A 14,439-nucleotide genomic window follows, 5' to 3' on the forward strand; every position below is an offset into this window, starting at 1 on the left:
TGCAACTTCCTATTTGGTGGTTTAGCCATTGAAATAGCTCATTTAACTGCTTCCCTTAGTTTTTAGTAACAACATTCCACTGCAACAAGTCCACATGCTACATTATGGAAGCCATTCCAAAAGAGGTCCAGTCACACAGCTGAATGACATTTAGTAGCCGTGTTACACTATGACTAACCTTTGTATCACATGAAGGTATCCAGTCCCACAGTATTCCACTCACATTACAACAATCATGTAACCACTTACTTGAGTAGTGGTAAGAGTCACACAATGTTACAAATCCCTGCACCACTACAGAGCATGCAGTCCCCTGAGATCAATGCTGACCACCAAAAACTATACCAATCAAGTATTCAAAATCTGCATCCTCCAACACAGGGCTGTTATGAGTACTAGAAAGAGCTGGTAATACTGTTACCATCTTATTTTGGTACCACATCCTTAACAGTCCCGCTTGTCTAAAGATTTCTAATAGAAACCCTGACAACATGATCAGCCACCGTGCTCTGACAATTAAGGCCAGGGAAGATGTTTAGAGTGCTTGATTCAGTGAAGTCAACAGAGAAGGAGCAGAAAGAAGAGTAAATTAATGACGGATGAAAGGACAATATTCAGAGGCAATAAGAAAACACTGGCAGTGTGAGGATGAGGACAAGGTGCAAAGTGATGCTGAAGAGGTACACAGCATTGCTAGATCTTTTTTATTTATTTTTGTTTACACAGATCAGGTAACTACAATCACAAAGGAAAGAAAAAATATAATGTGTGAAAAAAATACTTGTATTAATATAAACACTCACAAATATTATGAAATTAAAAACCATAATAACACCCCTCCAAAAATGATATGAAAGGCATTTACAATTCCAGCAGGTGGACAGGGTTGGATATCCTATAAGGAGATGTCAAGTGGTGTGAAGAGTATGGTAATAGAAATGGCAGGATTATCAAGGGGCAGAATGAAGGGAATCCTGAAATAGAAATAATTCAGAAATGAGTGAAAATTTGAAGAAGTCAGAAGAAAGCATGGCATAGTTTTATGGGGACACTGGACAGTCAAGTGAGCAGAAAGACCATCTGAAAGTTTTGAATGGGAGCCGGCAAGGATGGTATAAATTTGGTAACAGTACCAAATAAGCATCTGTATCCTCACAGAGTACAAGGTGCATCCAGTCAGACAAAGACCAGGTATACAAAAGAATAGAAAAGCAGAACAGAGAAATGAATAAAGGAGTGTGAAAATGAAAGGCTGTACTCTGAGAATATCAGCTCAGGACAATGTTATCAGGTAAAAGAAGTAGACAGCAGTGAGACAGAATTTTTATTTATTGTGCTTTTTTCCATGGGTAAGTAGGTTACTCCATGTAAATCCCTTTCAGCAAAGGCCTACAGCACAAAGAGCAGAAACAAAGAGAAATAATAATAATAAAGAAGCTGTAAAACAATATATTACACACTCCAACAACTACAAATACACATAGGCTAGCACACTGCAGAAAAAGAAGAATGGTTGCAAAGGAGATATTGTTAGACAAAGTAGCTATAGTAAAATTGCACAAACAAAATGTTTATTTGCACATTGTTCTTCTCATGAATTTAAGAGGTGCACCCTGTCCTAAACACGATAAGCTGCAAGCAACCCAACACCTCAAGGTAACTGGGCCTGCAGACAAGCAAATATTTAACAATTTACATCAAGGTACTGAAATTCTGTACAATATTTCAGTCTAACCTCCTGCTCTGACTTTCGCTTTGCCAGTGATTGCTGCTGAAAGCAAAACTCATGAAAACATGACAATATAGCAACAGACCAATGGATTTCATTATTTTCAATAATATGTTACAGCCAGACAATCACAGACCTGACTATTGGAATGTTAACAAAATAGTGAGTAGAAACATGACACCCCCCGCTTCCCAGCTTAATGTATCCATTTTGGGGAACCATGGCAGCAGACCAGACCAGTACATGTTTTTTGTTACCCCTCCCACCTTAATGTAATACGAAAAGTCATTGCTCTGACTGCTAAAGATATTTGTCACTACCCAAATGCAGTATGAGTGACTGTGGCTGGTGAAGTTTAGATAGTCTATAATGTCAGCGTGTAAAGCAGTAACGAGGTACTAATTACTGCTGATCCTTTTCTGTAATTTTCTAATAATGTATGGTGACAGGCAACAATAGAATCTTATACACCATCAAACCTGGAGGGGAAAAGCAGTGTTAACCTTTTTACAATTTTTTTTCTTTAACTTTATCATTTATTTTGTCCCTGATCTGGTTGTCTAAAAAAAAAAATTATATATATATATATATATATATATATATATATATATATATATATATATATATATATATCCATAGACATTCTATTCCAGCAAGGTGCAGCCTGCAAATTGACTGGTTAAGTACACTGACCTTCAGAATATACCATCATAGCTGTAGTTGCTTTGAACAGGGGCTGCATGGGAAATTCAGCTGTTTATTTACTTAATTTGTTTATATATTTAAGTACAGAAGTATGGCATCTTTTCACTTAAAACAATAATAACAAAATAGATATTAAAATGAGCTATGCTACTCCTGCTCAAAGGAGTCACATCTGCATCTCCCTACTCCTGCACTGTTCACAAGCCCCAGGGAGATGGGTATCTAAAAGTAGTCTCAAATCGTCATACTTTATGCTATTTAGTCCACACCCTTGTCCTGTATGATATATTTCAGTAGGTGTTGACCAGAAGTAATATTTTAACAGAATGGGATGTGAGGAAGGACTTTGATACACATTCTGTGGTTGCCTGAAAAAAAAAAGATACGTCTCCAACTTGTTTCTAAATTACTTAATGTGAACTTGTAATAAAATTCTTCCAGAAATACCTGCAGGTCACCACTCAGACAGATGAAGGGCTGAATTATTTGGTGGTGCATCTGCCTGAATAATCCATATTATAATCCTTCTCACAAATGTATCCTTATCCAAAATGAACATACAAAAGAGTTGAAGCTCTGAAGTTTAATACACTTTCAATGCCGGAATGCTTTTAGAATATTTTATATATATCTAAAACAATCCATAGTGCTAGAAAAGCCAGACAAAGTACTGCATTCATCTTCCTTATTTAAGACTTTGCTGATGCTGTTCTTTCCATTATGCTGGCTAACCTTCCCTAATGCATTCTACTTGAACTGGGAACTCTTAAGGAAAGTCTGCTCTTGACATTAAATAATGCTTTCATTTCCTCTTAGTAGCGTAGAATTCAGTAACAATGTAGTAAAAATGCACATCTTTTGCTGAAGCAGACATTTTCCCAGAAACTGGATACATATCTGCTTGAAACATTTCAAGAGCTACTATTTAGCAGAGGAGCTAGCCAATTAAAGTGATTTCCCTACTCTTATGATGACAGTATACCCATATCTCTCAACTTCTTTGAACAAGAATTCTTGACAAATCTCTGTTGATCAGAGACATTGGCTTCTCATTGTGGGCAGAACTTTCTGCCTGGAACAGTGGTTCTTCGAAGTGTGCCATGGAAGAGAAGAGAACAGACAACCTGAAGAAGGCTAAAATAATATTGAGAAAGAATCTTGTCAGAAGGAACATGACTGAATTAATTTTTAAGACAAAACCTAAAGTGGTGTGACAGACTTCAGAGTTCATATGTTATTTTTGTTTCATGTTCTGAAGAAATTACACCACTGAACAGTTATACTGCCATCTATTTTAATAAAAAAATACATTATTTTATGGACAACATGTCTCTGCTGCCTTTTGATACCACAGTGGGGACACATCAGCTTGTACGCTAGCAGCCTGACATGGTGCAGAGTGATCCCCCACCCCACAACATGCTCTGCAGAATACAGGCATAGCACATGCAGTGCCACTGGTATCTCCAACTGGGGCTGAAGATCTAGACAGCTGTAGACCTAATTCCTGGGATGAGCTTAGAAATCACTTACCAGTAGAATAGCAGTCAGAAACTGCAATAGGATAAAGAGAAAAATAAAAATGTAAACATAAAGGGGACTGATACCTATTGTACCATACAGGATTTTACTGCAAAACCGCCACTTCTCATGCATTATGGGCAACAGGCTTCCCACACAACAGGTCATCAAAATGATGCCTGCACTGTTCATCCATCCTTGTGATGTCCAGTACTAGATACCCATGTTGTGAAAAGCATTAATACAGAGATCTACTAGTAATTCCTTGAAATGTCCTTGAAGGAAATAAAACATTATCTTAATCTCCTTCACACACCATATAGGTGCTGTTTGTAGGGTATTAGCAGAAGCTACTGTCCTCCTGAATTTCCTCTGCAAATGGTGTCATTTTCATGAAGATCAAAATGGTGGCCTGAGAACCAAATCTAGGATATGAATTCTGCAACCAAGCTCTTCTTGAAGTATTGCAATGGAAATACCCATACAGTTTTCCAGTAGATGTTTATGGCCACAAACTGATAGATTTGAGCACAGGCAGTAGGATGTACTTTGTGCCACAGGTGTGCCACTGCAAAATATAGCAATTCATAGTCATGCATTACTCCAGACCTCATTCACCTATACACCACAAAAATATGCATAAACTTTCAAAAGAGGAAATAATACATGGCATGGAATACCCCCTTCTCAGACTCCTGTCATATTTCCCACAGCCAGTATGTGTAGACAGCCATGTGTCATTGTTTCACTAGCCAACTGTGCATGCTGTGTTGACTATGATTCACTCCACCCACCCTCCTGTGTGGTACATGTGGAAGTGTCTTCTGCTCAGTATACCCCAGCTATGCATTATTCAGGATAGCTTGATATTTACACTTCATGCATTGTGTTTGGTCTATTTAACATGACATTGTCAGGGAAAACACATATGCACCAGACATTGCTGCATCATCTGCTTTGACATGCACTGTGTCCATCATTGTCTGGGATGTTGTTCTGGGAGTGCTGTTTGTTGCTATTCTACCAAACACCGACTGGATGATAATTCTGATGCACATTCCCTGATGGTTATGTGAGTGCATGAATTAAAGTGTGTGTGTGTGTGTGTGTGTGTGTGTGTGTGTGTGTGTGTGTGTGTGTGTGTGTGTGTGTGTGTGTGTGTGTGTGTGTGTGTGTGTGTGTGTGTGTGTGTATGTGTGTGTGTGTGTGTTTGCATGCATGTATGCATGCAGGAGTATGTATGGATGTGTGTGTGCTTGTGTGTGTATGTATATGTGTTTGTATGTGTGTGTGTGTGTGTGTGTGTGTGTGTGTGTGTGTGTGCATGTGTGTGCATGTGTGTGGTATGTGTGTGTGTGTGTGTGTGTGTGTGTGTGTGTGTGTGTGTGTGTGTGTGTGTGTGTGGTATGATCATACCAATATTAGTATTCTTGGTCCAGCTTGCCTGTCTAATCACCACTATATAATGTAACATTTATAATGCTAAAAATATCTTGTAGGCTTTAAGTACATTACACTGGAGTGCCCCCCAGAAATGTTGAAGCACCAGAAGTGGGCTTTGACCAGGTCAAATTCAAGTACTATGATGCTGAGTGCCTGTGTATGGATGGTATCATATTGATGTTCAGTCAAACATTGTTGCTTCTGTGCAGTTGTGATAAGCCAGGGCTCTAGGTGGTATCCAGTCTCAATTGCAAGAAATTATGAACACAGAGAGTTTACTATAAATAGACACTTTAGAAATTGTTTTGTTTAGATTAACTGTACCACAGTATCTGCATGTATGACTTAAATGGTCCCAAATAATTTCAGTGCTCAGGATGTACAGATAAGGCTGAGATGTATGCCAGGAATGTGAATCAGGCAAACTATCTGGGAGCTGCGTGGGCATGTTGGCTATGATCTCATGCATGCCACAGACTACCTGACAATTCTGTGAATGTCAGCTCTTTCTTTTAACAAATATTTATGACTGGACCAGGTGGGGCTTGTATTGCTGCATGAGTGCACACAGTGGCACAAGGAAATGGGTGATAGCATTGACTGCACATGTGATGTTAGCTATGTGGCATGCTAGAAACAATATATAATCATGCAGATGTAGAAGCATTATACTGAGTAACTTACTAACTATTCTAAAGACAGAGGTCTGGAAAATATGTAAAGCATCCACAGCTGGTCTTTGAAATGCCCTTGTAGCTAGTGTGGAAAGCTATATATAACTTGGTGTTCATAAGTATGATAAGGTAATGCATTCTGTGTGTGGTCATCACATATCAGCTATGACCTATACAATGTCCTGATTCACTCTAGTGTGATCAATGGTCTTTTCATCAGTGAAATTATGTTAAGTCAGCCACTGCCATTGAGGCTAAATGGCACCATATGCATATCAGTAGAAACTTTTGGTGCTAAGTGCTGTATTATACTTTTCTGCAATAACATGTGATTATCAAGCATATCTGTAAATATGCAACAATAACATTTTTTTTCTGGTGTACTTTTCCCTTTTACAGGCAGGCATAGTCAGCTGTACAATTTATTCTGTATTTTATTTATTGATTTACTTTTTTGACATTTGTTTACCGGGAAAATCCGAATGGGCCAGAAAGTGCCCATTTTCAGGGGAGGTCCGGGGAGAAAAGTTCCACAATCACAGTCTTTTAAAAATCAGGTACAGGTATTTTAAATCACAACGTATCATGTTACACTGCAAAACACAGAGAGAAAAAAATATAATGAGAAAAACATAGAGCATATGTTTCATAGTAAAGTGCAGTGAAAAACAATAACATGAGTTGGAGAAAATATGTGAGGAAAAAATGAATAGTCATATTATTTGCTACATAGATTAGTATGTGATAAATGAGACCTGAGACAATCCTAATAAGATATTTAAAGAGATATTAGAAATTACATGATTAGAGACAGTGAGGGGAACTTTGAGTGATGTCTTAGTGTGAGAAATGGTGTTCATATTATGGTTGTAGAAGGATGCAGAGAAGAAGATTATAGGAAGAGTGCAGGGTAAGGTGTTTTCAGATATCTTAGGTGAGGATGGAGGAAAGAGAACGAGGTAGAGGAAAGAGGTAGACAACTATAAATGACTCTCTTCACCTTGCACATGTTTTAATATCATTAGGTCCTCATTTTACTACCTCATCTCGCCTGCAGCCATTTCCATATATTTCCCATTGAGTGCTTAGGTTGAACGCATTGAAGCACAATATGGGATTATGGATCAGCATTAGTCTGCACTTGTCTGCACATTGCCGATTGTGGTGCAAGTGTACGCTGCATACCATGCAACATTGTCTATGAATCCAGGCCTTTTGTTTTCCTTATAGGTTTTGAGGCAACATTTGCTTCTAATGAATCCTTCTTGAGGTCAGTGTTGTGGTCACATTTAAGTCATAAATGAAGATGGAGCTTTAACCTAGAATTCTTCAAAATATGTTGGTAATAAAAACACATTACAGAAAAAAATAGTATGTAAAAAGAAAGACTTTTAAACATATGTTATTGTCTAATGTTAACGATATTCATGTTAGCCATCAAGTAGTGAAAAAAAAATAATTTGGCTGAGCGAACAATGTAATTATATTGAAAGGGTTTCATTGTTCTGCTTTCTAAGCACGATGCTGACATCTTCCTACATTTTTAGAAAATAAAGAGGATGGAAAAGGGTTCCTGCCTGAAATCTCAGCTGATAAAAAAGATGAACCATATCACCAAATACAAATTTCTAAAAAACACATAAGGGTGAAAACTCAAACTCTTTTTTTGTAGTGGACAAGCCCCCCGCCCACATCCCTTGAATATGTATGTACCAACTTCATGGCTCCAAACAAAGGAAAAAAGGTATCACTGACTTTCACACATAGAAATGGTGCTCAAAGTGATCTCCAATGGCAAACAGTCATTGACATTTTTATCCTCTGTTTCTTGTGACTTGGGCACTTAATGCTTGGGGACTGTGACCTTGGTGAGCTATTGCAGTGTCATGGCAAAGACATGGTCTGTTAATAGGTTTGGTTAATCTACTTCTTATGTGGTAGATGCCCTCTTTCAAAGAAAGGCATTCATTTTATTGTAATGTTCAAAGCTAGGTGAAACAGACTCTTTTTTACTTAACTACATAGGTTAGTTTTGCTAAAATGTACCAGTTTTTATTCAATAATTAAGATATTACAGCACATGCACATAAATGCACACATACACAGGCGCACACACACACAAACATACATACATATGTATCCACTGCAGTGATTTAACATCGCACATTTTTCATTTACTATTTGCTATAATAAATATAGAAACCTAAATATTTCTGTTTCCAAGAAATGATAGAAAAATACCTGAGCTTTATAAAATACATTATTATGATACTTTATCAATGCTGTTTTTAAACACTTGACTCATTACAGCCAAGTAACGCCTCCAGGTGTTTTTGTAGTTACACCCTACTGATACCTTTAGGCTTCTAACATAGCCTGTTCAAATTTGCATTAATAATTAAAAAATATGCTTCATACAAACTATTGAATGATTTCATCTTATTGTGTGATGGGCAGCACAACTGCACTAAAGACTGACCTTTGTTCACTGCTGCTAAAGAGATATTAATTGTTATTCATACACTGCTTACTTATATTATTATAATTCTCATGTTTATTCTAAATATCTCCACAAATAAGTAATGTGCATAGAACTGCATAGCCTCATACGAAAGCTCACAGTTGGTTAAACAAAACGCTGCTTACAGTATGTGTGCAACTTGAGTGTTTGCTGAGATATATGTTGTTTACAAAAATTACAAAATTAATATTTACTGTCTTTATCGTGACTTATAAAATCCATTTTAAGACACAGACTCTAATGAACACTGCCACTGCAAAGATTTGCTTGTGCTGAACAGTTTGTCATTTATATTCCTTTTCTAACATTTTCTAGCTCCAAAGAGATGAACATTTGTTTGAAACCTGAGGACATAATTTGATTTTGTCATAAAGCTCAGGATACAGTCATTGGAAGGCAGAGTACAAACCTCCAGAGCTCTATTAGAGTGGATGCATTAAGAAGTTTATGTGAATAACATCTCTTAATACAGTCGCTAGAAATGTCAACAGACTGACCATTGGGAAATGGCCCATATGCAGTCATGCTGACCTGAGCTTGATTATGGTTGCCAGAAGAGCAGCAAGGAGATATTCTTGTGAGAAAATCCTACCTACCTTCAGGATGGATTCACACTGTGATGTTTTTATATTTTATATATATATATATATATATATATATATATATATATATATATATGTGTGTGTACATATACATATTTATATATATATTATAAAAGCCAAACAAACTCCACTAACATCAACCGCAAAATAAAAACAATAATAAAAAAATGGTTAAAAATACTTCAGACTTTAATAAAACAAAACTTCTTCAGGTCTGAACAAGTTCCGTATTGTAGGAACGAAAGCACTTACCAGTTTTATGGTCGTTTTATTTGTTTTGTTTTATTAAAGTGTGAAGTGTTTTTAACTGTTTTTTTTATTTTATATATATATATATATATATATATATATATATATATATATATATATACAAGCAGCATAGTGCCACAGTGGATAGAGTTGCTGCCTCACAGCAAGACTTCTCTGGTTCAATTTCTGTCTGTTTTTGTGCAGAATCTACATGTCCTCCCCTTTTTCACAAGAGTTTTCTCTGGGTGCTCTGCTTTCCTGCCCCATTCCAAAAACATGCAATAGTTTAATTGTATACTCAGGTGTGACTGTACGTATGAGTGAGTGATATGGAAGAACAAGCAAAGCATGGTTAGCCACCCATCGGTGTGAACCTTGGGTCTATATAATTGTAACTGTTGAAGTGACATCCTGACCCCATGTACAAAAATGGGAGAAGGGGTTATAGATGGATGGATGAATGGATCTATATATACATATATATATATATATATATATATATATATATATATATATATATATATATGTACACACACACATGTACACACACACACACACACATATATATATATATATATATATATATATGTATATATATATATATATATATATATATTTGTATATTATATATACACACAAAGTATCAAAAGTTTGAGCACATAGACTTAAGAAATTGAATCTACAAGATTTGGGGGCCCCACAGACCCATTGCCACTTATATGTACCAACTCTGAGATCACACTACAGTTGGGAAAGGGCAAATTTCCAATTGCCATTGTACCCCTATCTTGCACAGCCAAATGCTGGCAAAACAATAACTTATCCAAGATGTAAGTGTGGTGACAAGCTGTCTAATAACTGTACTAAAAGCATTGTTTGGACTGGTATCTAAAAGTAGTCTCAAATGGTCATACTATATGCTATTTAGTACACACCCTTGTTCTGCATGATATATTTCAGTAGGTGTTGACCAGAAGTAGTATTTTAGCAGAATGGGATGTGAGGAAGAACTTTGATACACATTCTGTGGTTGCCTGAAAAAAAAAGATAGTCTCCAATTTGTTTCTAAATTACTTAGTGTGAACTTCTAATATAATTCTTCCAGAAATACCTGCAGGTCATCACTCAGACAGATGAAGGGCTGAATTATTTAGTGGTGCAAATCTGAATGTATATACTATATACAGTAAGTGCCTAAACAAAACTTTGATTAAGTATGAACATCATTGGAAGTGATAACAAACCCATATAGTATCTACCTGTATAACATGTTGGTCCATCATATCCAGGTGGACATTGGCAGACATTTGGTTCAATGCACTTTCCTCGATTCTTACAATCTGGTCGACACACAGCTATGCAAAAATAAAATAATACTGAATACATATCTGTACTGACAGTTGCATTTTAGGTTACTCACAGTAAACAAGATTATACTATTACCAGTCAGGCAGTTGTATCCTGAGTAGCCAGGTCTGCATCTGCAGATATTTGGTGCTGTGCATTCCATATTCTTACCACATGGGTGCCTACAAAATGCTACAAAACAAACAAAACAAGATTAAGTTAAATGATTTTAGAAGCATTCAACAATTTTTATCAATGATTTTAGAAGCTTTCAACAATTTTTATCAATATATGTTGGTAAATCAGCAAAAAATCAGCAAAGAATATAACAGATAACCAGAATGAATCAACTGCTTCCTGCAAATCGCATGTCCAGTAACAATGAAGTAATATACTTTAGTCCTGCTTCTATTCCTTATCTTGTTGGTGGTCACAGGATCTGTATGATGGAACTTAAAGGAGCACACATGTTGCTCAAAAACCCTAAAACAAGAAGTATATAATGCAAAACTGCAGTCACTTATATGTAGCTACTCATTGCATACCTTTCTAAGAATCCTCTAAGAAAAAAACTAAAAAATGCAGTATCAGTTTTAGATATTGTGACTCCATGATCCTTGCTTTACTGGTACTAGAAGGTGAAGACATTGAGCCAGGCCTAGCACCTCAACACTATTTCACTGTTGCTGATTAAGTTGAAGATATATTGTCTTAATCAGAGGGCCTTAAAATTGTCCATCAAAATGAACATAGTATTTAAATAAACTTGCTATGTGACTTCACACATGATCTTAACCAAAAGGCTGGGAAGTCATACTTTTGGTTTGCAGTCTAAAAGCAGAATTGTAGACATTTTTTTAAACATGACTTAACAATACAATAAAAGTATTTATCCCAGGGTATGGTATCCTAAAGTCTGAGTGGAAGCAGTAGAGTATATGTGGTTTTATAACTATGCTTCATTAGAAAATGATCTCCTATCTGTGTGACAAGACAATTTCATACAGAAGGAACAGGGAGTTTCTGTGAGTCCAAATAAAGGTTAATGTTAAGGTACTATTTTTTTCTGTGTCCCACCAGGAAACAGCATAGCAGTGGCCGAAAAAGTGATATGTTGACAACTAACACAAGTTAATTGTTTTAAGGGGGTTGAATATAGACTGGGAAAAAAGCATATGGTAAGATCAGTTAACTGTCATCCATTGATGCAGCTCCGTTCTGCAATCCATCCTTTTATTTATTTATTTTTCTAAACAGCATGAACCCTGCATAACTTTAGCTCAGAACAAGGAACCTTCTGTGGAATGTTCTGCAGATTAAGAATATGAAGTCACCATAGGCAATCAAACCCGATTTTATCCAATATATGCCACTAGGGGCAACAGGATGGCATAGGCTTGTGCCTTTGCCTTGAGTATCTTACAGATTACCCTTGTCCATAAGGGACGTAGGAACTACCCCATGTGTGAGCTTGTGATTCCCCATCCATTGATCCAAATTACATTTGAAGAGGGCCAAGGAAGGGCTGTGCTTAATGTGAATAGGAAGTCTGTTCCAAAAAAGGGGTGATCTTTGAGACATGTATCTGTCTCTCCAGCATGTTTTGCTTAGGTTCATAGGTATGTACTAGGCTATTAGCCCTAGGGCCTATATAAGCTAGCCAAAAAGGTACCCTGGCTTTCGCCACCCAAAAAATTATTTTCCTGTGCCCCTGTCGAGCAGAGCCACAGAAGTGATCCCTGGGGTGAATTTCCTATTTCCCATCCAATCATCAAGATTTTTCTTTAAGAGTGCTAATGAGGAGCTCTGTTTGACATAGATAGGTAGTCTGTTCCAGAGTATAGCTTGAGTTGCTAACTACTAGACTTCCCAGAAGTTATGGCATTTTAATTAATTTGAAGTGTATTTTAGAGTCTTTTCTTTTGATGCCACATGCTCTAGGGATCTAAACCTCACCACAACAATAAATAGGAAGTGCTGGATGGATAGATTCCTGTCCCAGAGACTTCCCATGCTTTGGAACAAGATTCCAATCTACATTAGGCAGAGCTCCTCACTAACACTCTTCAAGAGAAACCATGACAAGTGGATGGGAAACAGAAAGTTTACCCCAGGGATCACTTCAGTGGCTCTGCTGGACAGAGGCACAGGGAACTAATCTAAGGGGGCAGCGAAAGCCAACACATTCTGGTTAGGCTTATAAATGCCTTCGGGCAGATAGCCTAGTACCTATTTATGAACCTATGAACCTATGATACAATGATGGCTTGTACAAAAATAATGAGCAAGGGAGAAAATTCAGTCTTATGTTATTTCTTTCAAGGAAGAGCTAAGTTGTGTTCAGAGCTGAATCTTGAAAGCTGACCAAATAGTAGTTCCTCAATAAACTGAGAAGAAAAATGTGTGTGTGAGGTTATAAGAATCATGTCTGGAAAAAATGCCTGCCCCCATACCCCTTTCTGTGTACCACTCTGGTGTTAGATTGGGATGAAAATAAAAGAATATATGTCCTCATGTATGTATTTCAGGTTGTTAATGTTATTCATATTCAAAACACACCTCCACATCTCTACCTTTAAAAGACAGCCACCTTCTGTGTATGCATTTGATTTGATGTTATACTAGGGCACAAGTGAAAGATCAAGTAGTCACATTAATATATTTCAACCTGTTGCTGTTAGACATATACACAGCATGTCTCTTTGCCTGTACCCACAAAAGTTAGCCAACTGTATACATGCCTGAAGTTTGATCCAACAATTGGAACATGCACAGAAGTTCCTCACTAAAAGACTACAGGGCATAAATAAAATGTCCTATGCAGACAACCTCAATGCCCTATCCCTGTATTCTGTCTCTTACAGGCTGCAGAGGGGATAACTATGCCTGGCATGCAGAACATTGTCAGACCCCACCCTGATGGACCTCCTTGCATATCTACAAAACCAGAATCCCCTTTCTGAAGACTTAAACCATGCCTGTGATATAACTAGGACCTGCTGGAGAGACAGGTTTGTATCCCAGAGACCACCCCATCTCTGGAGCAGGCTTCCTATCCATGTGGAGCAGAGTTCCACCCTAACCCAATTCAAGTGCAACTTGGACAATTGGATGGGAATAGGAAATACATTCTTGGTTTGGTACCTGTGTCTCAAATGGACAAAGGCAACCTGTAAATGGTTCATCTCCCAGGTCCCTGCTTGTGAATGTTTCACGTCCCAAGCCCTAGCTCATACTTAGGATCATAGGAGGTTACTAGGCTAATGGCCCTGGGACCCTTACAAACCTAGCCAACAATTTATCCCCTAAAGGAAACCTCAGTCAGCACCTGTCCCACCCTGTCAATGAGGGGCACAAGTGGAGCTCCTGGGACAAATTTGTGGTTTCCCATCCACCCATCAAGGTTGCACTTGAAGAGGGTCAGTGAGGTACTCAGCTTGATATGTATGGGAAGTCTATTCCAGAGACAGGCAGCCTCTGGGAGACAAACTGCCTCTCCAGTAGGTTTTGTCGATGTTGAATATTAGATTTAGGCCTTTTGAGCGGGTAATGCACAAGGAGTTAGACTTACAGATATAGAGTATCTCTAGTAAGGCAGGGTCCAAAATTGCCTTGTACGTGAAACACAGATCACCTCTGAGCAATCTG

The 14,439-nt window shown here is 37.5% G+C and overlaps 1 protein-coding gene across 1 annotated transcript in view; it reads right to left on the bottom strand.

The window, feature by feature from the left end:
- Positions 1-14,439, bottom strand: part of VWDE (von Willebrand factor D and EGF domains) — a 740,920-nt gene that overhangs the window by 161,389 nt on the left and 565,092 nt on the right. The window contains exons 20-21 of the mRNA XM_044066200.1: positions 10,888-10,983; positions 10,704-10,799 (exon numbers count right to left, since the gene is read on the bottom strand). Of these exons, the coding sequence (XP_043922135.1) occupies positions 10,704-10,799; positions 10,888-10,983 (192 nt within the window). The remainder of the gene's footprint in view (positions 1-10,703; positions 10,800-10,887; positions 10,984-14,439) is intronic.

The sequence above is a fragment of the Protopterus annectens genome, chromosome 3.part1 (genome assembly GCF_019279795.1).
Source record: "Protopterus annectens isolate FY-2018-M chromosome 3.part1, PAN1.0, whole genome shotgun sequence".
Taxonomy (NCBI): Eukaryota; Metazoa; Chordata; order Ceratodontiformes; family Protopteridae; genus Protopterus; species Protopterus annectens.